At 50.6% G+C, this 17083-nt stretch overlaps 1 protein-coding gene across 1 annotated transcript in view; it reads left to right on the top strand.

Annotated features, from left to right (window-relative positions):
• Nucleotides 1-17083, top strand: part of aamp (angio associated migratory cell protein) — a 43453-nt gene that overhangs the window by 2393 nt on the left and 23977 nt on the right. Inside the window, exons 2-5 of the mRNA XM_087989415.1 lie at nucleotides 9063-9179; nucleotides 12227-12346; nucleotides 14014-14153; nucleotides 14636-14780. Of these exons, the coding sequence (XP_087845541.1) occupies nucleotides 9063-9179; nucleotides 12227-12346; nucleotides 14014-14153; nucleotides 14636-14780 (522 nt within the window). The remainder of the gene's footprint in view (nucleotides 1-9062; nucleotides 9180-12226; nucleotides 12347-14013; nucleotides 14154-14635; nucleotides 14781-17083) is intronic.

Genomic DNA, 17083 nt, shown 5'->3' on the forward strand with positions numbered 1-17083 from the left:
AGGGAGAGGGGGTGAACGTATCGGGGAGGGGAGTGTGAACGTCTAGGGAGAGGGGGTGAACGTATCGGGGAGGGGAGTGTGAACGTCTAGGGAGAGGGGGTGAACGTATCGGGGAGGGGAGTGTGAACGTCTAGGGAGAGGGGGTGAACGTATCGGGGAGGGGAGTGTGAACGTCTAGGGAGAGGGGGTGAACGTATCGGGGAGGGGAGTGTGAACGTCTAGGGAGAGGGGGTGAACGTATCGGGGAGGGGAGTGTGAACGTCTAGGGAGAGGGGGTGAACGTATCGGGGAGGGGAGTGTGAACGTCTAGGGAGAGGGGGTGAACGTATCGGGGAGGGGAGTGTGAACGTCTAGGGAGAGGGGGTGAACGTATCGGGGAGGGGAGTGTGAACGTCTAGGGAGAGGGGGTGAACGTATCGGGGAGGGGAGTGTGAACGTCTAGGGAGAGGGGGTGAACGTATCGGGGAGGGGAGTGTGAACGTCTAGGGAGAGGGGGTGAACGTATCGGGGAGGGGAGTGTGAACGTCTAGGGAGAGGGGGTGAACGTATCGGGGAGGGGAGTGTGAACGTCTAGGGAGAGGGGGTGAACGTATCGGGGAGGGGAGTGTGAACGTCTAGGGAGAGGGGGTGAACGTCTAGGGAGAGGGGTGAACGCATAGGGAGAGGGGTGAACGCATAGGGAGAGGGGTGAACGCATAGGGAGAGGGGTGAACGCATAGGGAGAGGGTTGAACGCATAGGGAGAGGGGTGAACGCATAGGGAGAGGGGTGAACGCATAGGGAGAGGGGAGGGTGAATGTATAGGGAGGGGGAGTGAACATATGGGGCGTGATTGTATAGGGAGAGTGGGGTGATTGTATAGGGAGAGGGGTGAACGTATGGGGCGTGAACATATAGGGAGGGGGCGTGAACATATAGGGGTGAACGTGCAGTGAGGGGGTGAACGTGGAGGGGGGTAAACATATAGGGGGTGTGAACGTATAGGGAGAGGGGAGGGTGAACATATAGGGAGAGGGGAGGGTGAACGTATAGGGCGAGGGGAGGGTGAACGTATAGGGCGAGGGGGAGTGAACGTATAGGGAGAAGGGATGAACGTATGGAGAGGGGTGTGTGAACATATAGGGCGGGGGTGAACGTATAGGAAGAGAGGGTGAACATATAGATTAGATTAGATTACTTACAGTGTGGAAACAGGCCCTTCAGCCCAACAAGTCCACACCGACCCGCCGAAGCGCAACCCACCCATACCCCTACATTTACCCCTTACCTAACACTACAGACAATTTAGCATGGCCAATTCACCTGACCTGCACATCTTTGGACTGTGGGAGGAAACCGGAGCACCCGGAGGAAACCCACGCAGACACGGGGAGAACGTGCAAACTCCACACAGTCAGTCGCCGGAGGCAGGAATTGAACCCGGGTCTCTGGCGCTGTGAGGCAGCAGTGCTAACCACTGTGCCACCGTGCCGCCCTCCGCATAGGGAGAGATGCTGAACATATGGGACGGGGGCTGAACATACGGGGCGGGGACTGAACATTTAGGTAGAGGGGGTGAATGTATAGGGAGAGGGGGGTGAGCGTATAGGGAGAGGGGGGTGAGCGTATAGGGAGAGGGGGGTGAGCTTATAGGGAGAGGGGGGGAACATATAGGGAGAGGGGGTGAACATATAGGGAGAGCGGGGTGAACGTATGGGGGTGAACATATAGAGGCAGGGGGTGAACGTATAGGGACGGGGAATGAACGTATAGGGAGAAGGGGTGAATGTATAGGGATAAGGGATGAACGTATGGAGAGGGGGTGAACGTATAGGGAGAAGGGATGAACGTATAGGGAGAAGGGATGAATGTATAGGGATAAGGGATGAACGTATGGAGAGGGGTGAATGTATAGGGAGGGGGTGAACGTATGGGGGGTGAACATATAGGGAGAGGGGGTGAATGTATGGGGGTGAACATACAGTGGGAGGGGGGTGAAAGTATAGGGAGAGGGGGTGTGAACGTAGAGGGAGGGTGAACATATAGGGAGTGGGGTGAACATATGGGGGGTGAACGTACAGGGGGAGAGGGGGGTGAACGTACAGGGGGAGGGGGGTGAACGTATAGGGGGAGAGGGGGTGAACGTATAGGGGGAGGGGGTGAACGTATAGGGAGAGGGGGTGAACATATGGGGGGGTGAATATATAGGGAGAGGGTGATGAACGTTCAGGGGGAGGGGGTGAACATATAGGGAGAGGGGGGTGGACATATAGGGTCAGCGTATAGGGAGAGGGGTGAACATATAGGGGGAGGGGGGTGAACAAATAGGGAGAGGGAGGGTGAACATATAGAGGGGGGTGAATATATAGGGAGAGGGTGGTGAACGTACGGGGGAGGGGGTAAATGTATAGGGAGAGGGAGGGTGAACATATGTGGGGTGAACATATACGGAGGGGGCGGGTGAACATAGAGGGTAGGGGGTGAACGTACGGGGAGGGGGGTGAACGTACAGGGGGAGGGGGGTGAACGTACAGGGTGGGGGGTGAATGTACGGGGAGGGTGGGGGGTGAACGTATAGGGAGAGGGGGTGAACGTATATGGAGTGAGCATACAGGGGGAGGGGGTGAGCATACAGGGGGAGGGGATGAATGTACAGGGAGAGGGGGATGAACATATAGGGAGAGGGGGAGAACATATAGGGAGAGGGCAGTGAACGTACAGGGAGAGGGAGGGTGAACAAGTAGAGGAGTGGTGAACGTACAGGGGGAGGGGGATGAACGTATAGAGAGAGGGAGGGTGAACATATTGGGGGATGAACATATACGGAGAGGGCGGTGAACGTGCAGGGGGAGGGGGGTGAACATAGAGGGTGGGGGTTGAACGTACGGAGATGGTGGGGGGCGAACGTACGGGGAGGGGGGTGAACGTACAGGGAGGGGGGTGAACGTACAGGGAGGGGGGTGAACATATAGGGAGGGGGTGAACATATAGGGAGTGGGGTGTGAACATATGGGGGGTGAACATACAGGGGGAGGGGGTGAACATATAGTGAGGGGGGTGAACGTACAGGGGGAGGGGGATGAACATATGGGGGTGAACGTATAGGGAGTGGGGTGAACATATATGGAGAGGGAGGGTAAACATGGAGGGGGGTGAATATATAGGGAGAGGGTGGTGAAAGTACAGGGGAGGGGGTGAACATATAGGGAGAGGGCGGTGAACGTACAGGGAGAGGGGGGTGAACGTATGGGGGGGTTAACATAGAGGGTGGGGGGTGAACATACGGGGAGGTGAACGTATAGGGAGAGGGGGGGTGAACATATAAGGGGTGAGCATACAAGGAGAGAGGGGGGTGAATGTACAGGGAGAGGGGGGTGAACATATAGGGTGAGGGGGTGAACGTATAGGGTGAGGGGGTGAACATATAGGGGTGAGCATACAGGGAAGGGGGGTGAGCATACAGGGAGAGGGGGGTGAACGTATGGGGGGGTGAACGTATAGTGTGAGGGGGTGAACATATAGTGTGAGGGGGTGAACATATGGGGTGAGCATACAGGGAGAGGGGGGTGAACGTGCAGGGAGAGGGGGGTGAACGTATAGGGAGAGGGGGTGAACGTATAGGGTTGAGGTGAACATATAGGGGTGAGCATACAGGGAAGGGGGGGTGAGCATACAGGGAGAGGGGGGTGAACGTATAGGGGTGGGGTGAACGTATACGGTGAGGGGGTGAACATATAGTGTGAGGGGGTGAACATATAGGGGTGAGCATACAGGGAGAGGGGGGTGAACGTATAGGGTGAGGGGGTGAACATATACGGGTGGGCATACAGGGAAGGGGGGGTGAGCATACAGGGGGAGGGGGGGTGAATGTACAGGGGGAGGGAGGTGAATGTACGGGGAGGGTGGAGGGTCAATGTACGGGGAGGGGGGGTGAACGTATAGGGAGAGGGGGTGAACGTATAGGGGGGGGGTGAACATATAAGGGGTGAGCATACAAGGAGAGAGGGGGGTGAACGTGCAGGGAGAGGGGGGTGAACGTGCAGGGAGAGGGGGGTGAACATATGTGGGGGTGAACGTATAGGGAGGGGGGTGAACATATAGGGGTGAGCATACAGGGGGAGGAGGGTGAGCATACAGGGGGAGGGGGTGAACGTGCAGGGGGAGGGGGGTGAACGTATAGGGAGGGGGGTGAACGTATACGGTGAGGGGGTGAACATATAGGGTGAGGGGGTGAACATATAGGGGTGAGCATACAGGGAAGGGGGGTGAGCATACAGGGAGAGGGGGTGAATGTACAGGGAGAGGGGGATGAACATATGGGTGGGTGAACGTATAGGGAGAGGGGGTGAACGTATAGGGAGGGGGGTGAACATATAGGGGTGAGCATACAGGGGGAGGGGGGTGAGCATACAGGGGGAGGGGGGTGAGCATACAGGGGGAGGGCGTGAACGTACAGGGAGAGGGGGTGAATGTACAGGGAGAGGGGGGGTGAACATATAGGGGGAGGGGAATGAACGTATAGGGAGAGGGAGGGCAAACAAATAGAGGAGTGGTGAACGTACAGGGGGAGGGGGATGAACGTATAGGGAGAGGGAGGGTGAACATATGGAGGGGTGAACATATAGGGAGAGGGCAGTGAACGTACAGGGGGAGGGGGGGTGAACATAGAGGGTGGGGGTGAACGTACGGAGAAGGTGGGGGGCGAACGTATGGGGAGGGTGGTGAACGTATAGGGTGAGAGGGTGAACATATAGGGCGAGGGGGTGAACATATAGGGGTGAGCATACAGGGAGAGGGGGTGAACGTATAGGGAGGGGGGTGAACGTATACAGTGAGGGGATGAACATATAGGGTGAGGGGGTGAATATATAGGGGTGAGCATACAGGCAAGGGGGGTGAGCATACAGGGAGAGGGGGGTGAACGTGCATGGAGAGGGGGTGAACGTATAGGGAGAGTGCGCGCGAACATATGGGGGGGTGAACATAGAGGGTGGGGGTGAACGTACGGAGAAGGTGGGGGGGCGAACGTACGGGGAGGGGGGGTGAACGTATAGGGTGAGGGGGTGAACATATAGGGTGAGGGGGTGAACATATAGGGGTGAGCATACAGGGAGAGGGGGTGAACGTATAGGGAGGGAGGTGAACGTATACGGTGAGGGGGTGAACATATAGGGGTGAGCATACAGGGAAGGGGGGTGAGCATACAGGGAGAGGGGGGTGAACGTATAGGGAGAGGGGGTGAACATATAGGGGTGAGCATACAGGGGGAGGGGGGTGAATGTACGGGGAGGGGGGGGTGAACGTACAGGGAGGGGGGTGAACATATAGGGAGAGGGGGGTGAACATATAGTTAGGGTGAACATATAGGGAGGGGGGGTGAGCATACAGAGGGAGGGGGGTGAGCATACAGGGAGAGGGGGTGAATGTACAGGCAGAGGGGTGAATGTACATATGGGGGGTGAACATATAGGGGGAAGGGGAGTGAACGTATAGGGAGAGGGAGGGTGAACATATGGTGGGGTGAACATATAGGGAGAGGGAGGTGAACATACAGGGGGAGAGGGTGAACATACAGGGAGGGGGTGAATGTACAGGGGGAAGAGGGGGTGAATGTACAGGGGAAGGGGGGGTGAATGTACAGGAGGAAGGGGGGTGAATGTACAGGGGGAAGGGGGGTGAATGTATAGGGGGAAGGGGATGGTGAATGTACAGGGGGAGGGGAGTGAACGTATAGGGAGGGGGTGAATATTGGGTGGGTGAACGTATAGGGAGGGGGGTGAACATATAGGCAGGGGTGAACGTACAGGGAGAGGGGGTGAACGTACAGGGAGAGGGGGTGAACGTACGGGGGGGGTGAACGTACAGGGAGGGGGGGGTGAACGTATAGGGAGAGGGGGGTGAACGTATAGGGAGAGGGGGGTGAACGTAAAGGGGGGTGAACATAAAGGGGGGGTGAACGTAAAGAGGGGGTGAACGTACAGGGGGAGGGGGTGAACGTACAGGGGGAGGGGGTGAACGTACAGGGGGAGGGGGTGCACGTACAGGGGGAGAGGGGGTGCACGTACAGGGGGAGAGGGGGTGAACGTACGGGGAGGGGTGTGAACGTACGGGGAGGGGGGTTGAACGTACGGGGAGGGGGGGTTGAACGTACGGGGAGGGGGGGTTGAACGTGCGGGGAGGGGGGTTGAACATACGGGGAGGGGGGTTGAACGTGGGGGGTGTACGTACGGGGAGAAGGGGGTGAACGTACGGGGAGAGGGGGGCTGAACGTATGGGGGGTGAACGTACAGGGAGGGGGTGGGTGAACGTACAGGGAGGGGGTGGGTGAACGTACAGGGAGGGGGTGGCGCGAACGTACAGGGAGGGGGGGGCGCGAACGTACAGGGAGAAGGGGATGAGTGTACAGGGACAGAGGGGTAAACGTGCAGGGAGGGGTGAGCGTACAGGGAGCGGGAGAGCGTATAGGGAGCGGGGGGATGAGCGTATGGGGAGGTGAGCGTATAGGGAGCGGGGGCTGAGCATATGGGGGGCTGGAGGTTGAGCATATAGGGAGCAGGGGGGTAAACGTATAGGGAGTGGGGGGGGTGAGCATATAGGGAGCGAGGGGGGAGCGGAGTGGTAAACGTATAGGGAGCAGGGAGGTGAGCGTATAGGGAGTGAGGGGTGAGGGTATGGGGGCGGGGGGGTGAGGGTATGGGGGCGGGGGGGTGAGCGTATGGGGAGCGGAGGGGTAAACGTATAGGGAGCAGGGAGGTGAGCATATCGGGAGTGAGGGGTAAATGTATAGGGAGCGGGGGGTGAGCGTATAGGGAGTGAGGGGTAAATGTATAGGGAGAGTAGGGTAAATGTAGAGAGAGTGGGGTAAATGTATATGGAGAGGGGATGAATAAAGAGAGGGAGTAAACGTACAGGGAGAGGGGATGAACGGGGAGGGTAAACGTACAGGGAGAGGGGATGAACGGGGGAGGGTAATCATACAGGGAGAGGGGTTGAACGTATAGAGGGGGTAAACGTACAGGGAGAGGGGTGAGCGTATAGAGAGGGGGTAAACGTACAGGGAGAGGGGTGTGCGGATAGAGAGGAGGTAAACGTGCAGGGAGAGGGGTGTGCGTATAGAGAGGGGGTAAATGTACAGGGAGAGGGTGTACGTATAGAGAGGGGGTAAATGTACAGGGAGAGGGGTTGAACGTATAGAGAGGAGGTAAACGTGCAGGGAGAGGGGTGTGCGTATAGAGAGGGGGTAAACGTGCAGGGAGAGGGGTGTGCGTATAGAGAGGGGGTAAATGTACAGGGAGAGGGGTGTGCGTACAGAGAGGGGGTAATTGTACAGGGAGAGGGGTTGAATGTATAGAGAGGGGGTAAACGTACAGGGAGAGGGGTTGAACGTATAGAGAGGGGGTAAATGTAAAAGGAGAAGGTGTGCGTACAGAGAGGGGGTAAGCGTACAGAGAGGGGTGTGCATACAGAGAGGGGGATAAACGTACAGGGAGAGGGGGTGAACATACAGAGAGAGGGTAAACGTACAAGGAGAGGGGTGTGCATACAGAGTGGGGGTAAACGTACAGGGAGAGGGGTGTGCGTACAGAGAGGGGGTAAATGTAAAAGGAGAGGGGTGTGCGTACAGAGAGGGGGTAAATAAAAGGAGAGGGGTGTGCGTACAGAGAGGGGTGTGCATACAGAGAGGGGGGTAAACGTACAGGGAGAGGGGTGTGCATACAGTGAGGGGATGAACGTACAGAGAGAGAGGGTGTGAGCGTACGGGGAGAGGGGGTGAACGTACAGAGAGGAAGCGGGGGGGTATTAAATGTGCCGGCAGAGGGGGTGGACATTGGAGGGTTGACATATGGAGGGGCAGGGGTTAAATGTGCAGGGAGAGGGGGTGGGCATGGAGAAGGTGAACATATAGAGGGTGGAGTGTGATATGTTGAGGGGGTGAACATATTGGGTGAGGGGTGGGGGCAGGATAAATGGAAAGGCATTAAGGGGTGCATATATGGTGGAAAGGATGTTAAATGTATATGGTAGAGGTGGAGAGGATAGATGTTATGGGGGCTGATAATGGGGAGATATTACAGAGATGAGATGTTAAGATCTGAGTGCGTGAGGGCTGTACCCTGGGAGTGAGGAAGGTGCTAGGGCTATATGGGAGAGTGAGGAAGAGACAGGGGCTTGGCGAGCCTGATGCACTGTTATGCTCAGTGTTACCTGGGCATGGGGTTTGAATCCAGAAGCTTCTCATTGTGAGGATGCTGCTGCACTGTGTCTTGACTTAATTATGCTCAAAGTGCTGCATTATCCTGCTGAGATATTTGCAGAGTATGATGTACTAGTAGGACTAGTTCAATGTCATGTGACTGTCAAGTGATTGCAAGAACCATCACTTGTGCCTCCTCATTGTGGACAAAATTAAAATAATCTTTTGCTGTAAATTGTGTCTTGTGGTCCTGCTCCACAACCACCTGATGAAGGAGCAGCACTCTGAAAGCTAACGCATCCAGATAAACCTGTTGGACTATAACCTGGTGTTGTGTGATTTTTAACTTCGTACACCCCGGTCCAACACTGCCTCCTACACATGATCATTGTGGTGCAGATTTCCCACAGCCGCCATTTGTGAGATTGTTACCAGCGGTGGACTTTTTAAAAAGTTGTTCATTGAATCTGGGGCATCATTTATTGCTTAACTAAAATGCCCAGAGGGCACATTGTTGGGTCTGGAGTCACTATGAGTAGATTGTCAAGGCTAGCAGATTTCTCTCCCTAAAGAACATTGATAAAAACAAACATCAGGTTCACTAATCAACAGTAGTCTCATGTTCACCATTAGGATAGCTCTTTGTTTTAGGTTTTTGTTATTGAATTCAAATTGCACCATCTACCACAGTGGGATTCAAGCCCACCTCCCCAGAAAATTGGCCTGGGGTTCTGGGTGACTAGTCCAGTGACATTAACACTACATCATTATGTCTCTGTTGCGGGTTGCCCCCCCTGATTCCTGGAGAGGATTGGCTTAGACTTACAGACAGTGATGTGCTAAGATAGGAATTGATCCTCTAACCTTTTACTCTCCGTGTCTCTGGCCAGATGACCTTCTGAATGATGTGGAAGATGATGAAGATGATGGGGAATGGGAGACTGAAGATGATGAGACCATGGAGGTGGTACGAGACGACAGTGATCTGACTTTCTCCAGGCACACAAGTAACTGAAAAGTTTTATGTGGGACATGGAGCTGCTTACTTGGGTGGGTACTGCAGGGCGGAGAGGGTGGCGGTCATACAGACATGACCTCAGAGGAAGTTTGGAGGGTCTCTGGCGTGGTTCGCAGATGAATCTAACTTGGAAGAGGATAAGAGTTTCTCTGGGTTCTGAAGAAGTCCATGTCAGACTCAACATTAACTCTGGTTCTCTCTTCTCAAATGCCGCCCAACCTGCTGAGTTTTTCCAGCATTTTGTTTTTGCTTCAGATTCCCAGCGTCTGCAGTATTTTGGATTTATTGGTATGCTGCATTTTGCATCATTACCCCAGCACTCCTTGGATAATCCTGTAGAATTCCTGCTCATATTCGTGATCTAGTGGCTACTCTGGGACCTGTTGAATGCCGAGTCTGATGAAGCAGAATCCCACTGAGCACTTGTGCTGTTTGAGAGAGACAGGGTAGTTGTCCTGGGGGACTTCAACTTTCTAAATATTGACTGGGAACACTATAGTACGAGTACTATAGATGGGTCAGTTTTTGTCCAGTGTGTGCAGGAGGGTTTCCTGACACAGTATATAGACAGGCCAACAAGGGGCGAAGCCATGTTAGATTTGGTATTAGGTAATGAGCCCAGCCAGGTGTTAGACTTGGAAGTAGGTGAGCACTTTGGTGATAGCAATCACAATTCTGTTATGTTTACTTTAGTGATAGAAAGGGATAGGTGTATACCATTGGGCAAGAGTTACAGCTGGAGGAAAGGCAATTACGATGCAATTAGGTAAGATTTAGGAAGCATAGGATGGGGAAGGAAACTGCAGGGGATGGGCACATTAGAAATGTGGAGCTTATTCAAGGAAAAGCTCCTGTGTGTCCTAGATAAGTATGTACCTGCCAGGTAGGGAGGAAGCTGTAGAGCGCGGGAGCCATGGTTTACGAAGGAAGTGGAATCTCTGTTCAAGAGAAGAAGATGGCTTATGTTAGGATGAGATGTGAAGGCTCAGTTAGGGAGCTTGAGGGTTACAAAGTCGCCAGGAAAGACCTAAAGAGAGAGCTCAGAAGAGGCAGGAGGAGACATGAGAAGTTGTTGGCGGCTAGGATCAGGGTAAACCCTTAGGCTTTCTATAGGTATTTAAGGAATAAAAGAATGACGAGCGTAAGATTTGGCCAATCAAGGATAATAGTGGGAAGTTGTGTGTGGAGTCAGAGGAGATGAGGGAAGCACTAAATGAATATTTTTCGACAGTATTCACTCTAGAAAACGATAATGTTGTCGAGGAGAATACTGAGATACAGGCTACTAGACTAGGTGGGATTGAGGTTCACAAGGAAGAGGTATTAGCAATCCTGCAGAGTGTGAAAATAGATAAGTCCCCTGGGCCGGATGGGATTTATCCTAGGATCCTCTGGGAAGCCAGGGAGGAGATTGCTGAGCCTTTGGCATTGATCTTTAAATCATCATTGTCTACAGGGGTAGTACCAGAAGACTGGAGGTTAGCAAATGTGGTTCCCCTGTTCAAGAAGGGGAGTAGGGACAACCCTGGTAATTATAGACCAGTGAGCCTTCCTTCAGTTGTAGGTAAAGTGTTGGAAAAGGTTATAAGAGATAGGATTTATAATCATCTAGAAAAGAATAATTTGATTAGGGATAGTCAGCACGGTTTTGGGAAGGGTAGATTGTGCCTCACAAACCTTATTGAGTTCTTTGAGAAGGTGACCAAACAGGTAGATGAGAGTAAACCGGTTGATGTGGTGTATATGGATTTCAGCAAGGCGTTCGATAAGGTTCCCCACAGTAGGCTTTTGTACAAAATGCGGAGGAATGGGATTGTGGGAGATATAGCAGTTTGGATCAGTAATTGGCTTGCTGAAAGAAGACAGAGGGTGGTGATTGATGAGAAATGTTCATCCTGGGGCCCAGTTACTAGTGGTTTACTGCAAGGGTCGGTGTTGCGTCCACTGCTGTTCGTCATTTTTATAAACTACCTGGATGAGGGCGTAGAAGGGTGGGTTAGTAAATTTGCAGATGACACTATGGTCGGTGAAGTTGTGTATAGTGACAAAGGATGTTGTAGGTTACAGAGAGACATAGATAAGCTGCAGAGCTGGGCTGAGGTAGCAAATGGAGTTTAATGCGAACAAGTGTGAGGTGATTCACTTTGGTTGGAGTAACCGGAATGCAAAGTACTGGGCTAATGGTAAGATTCTTGGTAGTGTAGATGAGCAGAGAGATCTCGGTGTCCAGGTACACAGATCCTTGAAAGTTGTCACCAAGGTTGACAGAGTTGTTAAGAAGGCATACAGTGTTTTAGCTTTTATTAATAGAGGGATCGAGTTCTGGAACCATGAGGTTATGCTACAGCTGTACAAAACTCTGGTGCGGCCACACTTGGAGTATTGTGTACAGTTCTGGTCACCGCATTATAAGAAGGATGTGGAAGCTTTGGAAAGGGTTCAGAGGAGATTTACTAGGATGTTGCCTGGTATGGAGGGAAAGTCTTACAAGGAAAGGCTGAGGGACTTGAGGCTGTTTTCATTGGAAAGAAGAAGGTTGAGAGGTGACTTAATAGAGACATAGAAGATAATCAGAGGGTTAGATAGTGTGGACAGGGAGAGCCTTTTTCCAAGTATGGTGACAGCGAGCACGAGGGGGCATAGCTTTAAATTGAGCGATGATAGATATAGGACAGATATCAGAGGTAGTTTCTTTACTCAGAGAGTAGTAAGGGTATGGAATGCTTTGTCTGCAACGGTAGTAGATTTGCCAACTTTAAGCACATTTAAGTCGTCATTGGACAAGCATATGGACAAACATGGAATAGTGTGGGTTAGATGGGCTTCAGATTGGTATGACAGGTCGGCGCAACATCGAGGGCCGAAGGGCCTGTACTGCGCTGTAATGTTCTATGTTCTAATTGCTCATTAGGTGCAATTACAATTGAGGTCTGCTGTGATGCTACAATCCTGTAAGTGGAGAATTGGTGGGGGTGAGTGAGTGAGTGTGGACTTAAAATGGGCTAATGTTAAAGCATACATCCTTGCTATTTCCAGAGCCAGTATTCTGCTTGAGTTTGGACCCAAAGAGTAATTCATTGGCAGTGACGGGTGGTGAGGATGACACGGCTTTTGTGTGGAGATTGACAGATGGCGAGGTGCTGCTGGAATGCACAGGTAACTCGCTCATTGAGATTCCAAACAGGTTCTCCAGAATAGTGCTATTTCCTGCCAGAGAGAGTACTGAGGGAGCGCCGCGCCGTCGGAGGGTCAGCGCTGAGGGAGCGCCGCGCCGTCGGAGGGTCAGCGCTGAGGGAGCGCCGCACCGTCAAAAGTTTCATCGTCTGTAATACTGACGTTTAAGAATGAACATACACCAGAGATGATAGAGCAGCTACCGATTATTGGTATATATACTAATTGATATATGTGGGCTGATTTTCTATATTAAGGGGAGTTGGGTATAAAGGAGAGAGAGCGACTGGAGTTAGTATTGAAGTATGAAATGTAAATAGCAGTGTGGAAGACTGATAGACTCCTACTTCCTGGTTTGGAAAGTGAATGACTAACAATGGAATTAGACTCGCTTTCAATTCCTGATTTATTAAGTTAATTTTAACCAGCTGCCATGACAAGAATTGTATCCTGTCCTCTGGACCTTTGTACCAGAGTTTCCCCAAACTCCTGCTCCTGTTTCTTATGAATTTATCGCAAGACCACAGACAGCCCTGTGTTTTTATTGAAAGTATTAGAAGGTTGTCTAACTTGAATTGTGTTGGCGATGTTTATAATATAGGATGGAATAATTTGAACAGTTTCTCACCTCATTACTGTTTGTGCTTTAGCCCTCGCTGCGCCGGGATCCTGATGACTCTGACTTCTCACAGTTAGAATTGCCTAGAAACTTGGAGGGGTGCCTAGCAACTTTTAATAATTGAGAAGATGTTAGCTTTTTTTAAGTCAGTTTGCCTAATTTGCTCATATAATTTAATCTTTGAAGTATTTTAAATGTAATTCATGTAGATATGAGGCACTGGAAAGTTTAAGGAGAGTTGTGATTTTGGTGATATTTGGAGGTTTTTTCAGGGAGATTTTGGGATGCATTGGAATCCTCCTCACTGGTCTAAGGAAAATAAAGATGTCTGTAAAAGCCAATGTTCATTTATTTATTTTCCTTACTGCTTGCTACATCTGCATGCTCACTCTCAGCGATTGGTGTACAAGGACACCCAGGTCTTGTGCTTCTCTGTTTCCAAGTCTGTCGCCATTCGGAGAATAATTTACCACCTTGTTTTTGCGATCAGTGTGAATAGCTTCACACTTATCTGCATTATACTTCATCTGCCATGTATTTGCTGTCTCAAGGAGCTAATCCAGTTCACACTGAAGTATCTTTGTATCCTTCGCACAGTTCACCCGCCCACACAGCTTTGTGTCTCTTCTATGTTAAGCAGTTTGCATCTTTTTTTATATTGGAAATCAAGGTGAATGATTTGCTTGAATGTACTGTCCTGCTGCCTGGATCTTTCCCAGCTGCTGTAATCTCAATTTCTCTGCTGTTTATTGTTTGTGTCTATAATGGAATGGGATGAGACTGAGATAATTCCTCTCTGGAAAAGCCCAGTTCAACCCACAAAGGCTCAGGGTGCCCTCAGGCCAGAGGTTGTGTGTGGGAGGACAGCATATAGTTCAATGTGGGTATCACCCAGCCCCAGCTGTTTTTGCTGACCACCTTCCTGCAGTAAGCGGTATAGCTACTAAATATAGTGAAAGATGCCTTTGAGTGTCAGCTGAGTATTTGATGTGATGCCTGCTGACCCTGGCTTCATTTCTGTCTCTTCTAGGCCACAAAGATTCTGTCATCTCAGCCTCCTTCAGTCATGACTCTGCTCTGGTTGTCACAGGAGACATGAGCGGAGTGATCAAAGTCTGGAAAGTTGAAACCAAGGAAGAAATCTGGTCGTTTGAAGTAGGCGATCTCCAGGTGAGAATAGTGACCACGGAGATAGCAGCAAACCAGCAGACCTGTTTCTCCAGCTACAGATTTAGAATATAGGACCCACAGGAAAGGATCAAGTGACGTAACCATCTCAACCATACCCACAAAAACATCCCATAGCACTAAGTGTGTGAAGAGAGAGAGCTCTGCTGTGTATCTAACCCCATGCTGTCCCTGTCTTGGGAATGTTTGATGGGGACAGTATAGAGAGAGCTTTACTCTGTATCTAACCCCATGCTGTCCCTCTCCTGGGAGTGTTTGCTGGGGATAGTGTAGAGGGAACCTCACTGTGTATTTAACCCCATGCTCTCCCTGTCCTGGAGCTCACTGTCATACAGGTACTGGTGGGAACAGTTTTTGTAAATGACAAAGGATTTAATTTTCTGTTTTTGGCTGCATTGCAGTGAATGAAGCAGAGAGTTGTATTCGACTGGCATTTCGTGATCTCTTGTTTTCTGTGTGCACAGTGGGTAGAGTGGCACCCTTGTGCCCACGTGCTGCTGACTGGCACAGACGAAGGGAGTTGTTGGATGTGGAAAATCCCCAGTGGGGAATGCAAAACCTTTTCAGGCCCTGGATGCCAAGCGACCTGTGGCAAGATCCTCCCTGATGGTAAGAGGGCGTTTGGTTGTAATGTTGGGTTGGAGGTAGTGTCCTTGATTTTTGAGGTGTTGGTAGGATTTACTCCCATGAAGAAGAGATTGATAATATTAAAAGAAATAAGAACAATGACTCTGCTCCACCATTCTGTAGTTAATCATTTGCCCCAGTTCGACTGTACTGCCCACGTCCCATATCCAAAGACAATAAATCATAAAAGATAAGAGTAGAATTAGGCCATTCAACCCATTGAGTCTGCTCCACCATTCAATCACGGCTGATATGTTTCTCAATTGCATCTCCCTTGCTTATCAAGGACCTATCTATCTGTCTCTTAAATGCACTCCATAACTTCCTCTTCACAGCCCTTTGTGACAATGGCCTCTACAGATTAACCACCTCCTAGCTGTAGAAATTCCTCCCCATCTCAGGTCTAAAGGATTGTCCCTTTACTGTTGAGGCTGTGTCTTTGTGTCCTAGTCTCTCCTTCTCAACGTCCACCCTATCCAGGTCTCTCAATATTCTGTAAGGTTTAATCAGATTACCCCCCCACCACCACCACCAACAATCCTTCTAAACTCCGTCGGGTACAGACCAAGAGTCCTTAAATACACCTCATGTGTCTGCTCCTTCATCCCCGGGATCATGCTTGTAACCCTCCTCTTGACCCCCTCCAACACCAGCAAAAACTTGCTTAGATACAGGAAACAAAACTGCTCACAATATTCCAAATGCAGTCTGATCAGAGTTTTATACAGCCTCAGCAATACATCTCTGCTCTTGTATTCTAACCCCCTTGAATACTCACACTGTCTTTGCTTTTGTCATTGCCAACTGAATTTGCATGTTAACGTTTTGAGAATCCTGAACTAGGATTTTCAGTCCCTTTGTGCTTCAGATTTCCAAAATGGTTTCCTGTTTAGAAAGTAGTCTACACTTCCAGCAAAGTGCATAAACTCATACTTTGCCACATTGTATTCCATCTGCCACTTCTTTGCCCACTCTCCCATGCTGTCCAAATCCTCTTGCAGCCTCCTTGCTTCCTCAACACTGCCTCGACCTAATTTTGTGTTATCTGAAACTTAGCAACAATCTCCTCAGTCCCTTTGTCCTGGTTGTTAATATATTGCATGAATAGTTGCGTTCCTAACATGGAACGCTGTGAAACTCCACTAGTCACAGCTGCCGTACTGAGAAAGACATGTTTATCCCTACTCTCTGCCTTCTGCCAGTCAGACAATCCACCATCCATGTCAGTACCTTGCTCCCAGTATCATGGACTCTTATTTAACAGCCTCCTGCATGGCACCTTGTCAAAGGCCTTCTGGAAATCCACATACATCCAAATCATGTCCAATAACTCTCCTTTGACTAACTTGCTTGTTACCTCCTTGAAGAATTTGAACAGATTTATCAGGCAGGACCTTCCCTTGGCAATGGCACGCTGACTCAGCCCTATTTTATGATGTACTTCCAATCTCATCCTTGATAACAGACACTAAAGTCTTAACATTGATTGAAGTCAGGCTAACTGGTCTATAGTTTCCTGTCTTCTGCTTCCCTCCCTTCTTAAACAAGGTGTTGGGCTTTTGCCTGAAACGTCGATTTTCCTGCTCCTCAGATGCTGCCTGACCTGCTGTGCTGCTACTCTAATCTAAACTCTGATTTCCATCATCTGCAGTCCTCACTTTTGTCAAGGTGTTACATTAGCCATTTTCCAGCTCGCTGGGAGCCTCCCAAACACCAGTGATTCCTGAAAGCTCACAGCCAATGTCTCCATTATCCAATCAGTTATATCCTTCAGAACCCTGGGTATAGTCCATCTGATATGGGTGAATTACCAACTTCAAACCTTTCAGCTTCCCCAATACCTTTTTAGTGATGGCCACTGCACTCACTTATGACCCCTGACTCTCTTGAAGTTCTGCTGTCTTCCACCATGAACACTGACACAAAGTACCTATTCATTCCTCTGCTATTTCTTTGTTCCCCATTACAACTTCACCACTTCATTTTCCAGTGGTGCAGTGTCCATTCTTGCCCCCTCTCTTTATATATATCTAAAAAATACTCTTGCAATCTTCTATCTTCTCCCTCCTTATTACATTTAGATTAGATTAGATTACTTACAGTGTGGAAACAGGCCCTTCGGCCCAACAAGTCCACACCGACCTGCCGAAGCGCAACCCACCCATACCCCTACATTTACCCCTTACCTAACACTACGGGCAATTTAGCATGGCCAATTCACCTGACCCGCACATCTTTGGACTATGGGAGGAAACCGGAGCACCCGGAGGAAACCCACGCAGAGA

Source organism: Chiloscyllium plagiosum, unplaced genomic scaffold, assembly GCF_037043375.1.
Source record: "Chiloscyllium plagiosum isolate Xiang-an unplaced genomic scaffold, Cpla_swu_hap1 HiC_scaffold_7, whole genome shotgun sequence".
NCBI classification, from domain to species: domain Eukaryota; kingdom Metazoa; phylum Chordata; class Chondrichthyes; order Orectolobiformes; family Hemiscylliidae; genus Chiloscyllium; species Chiloscyllium plagiosum.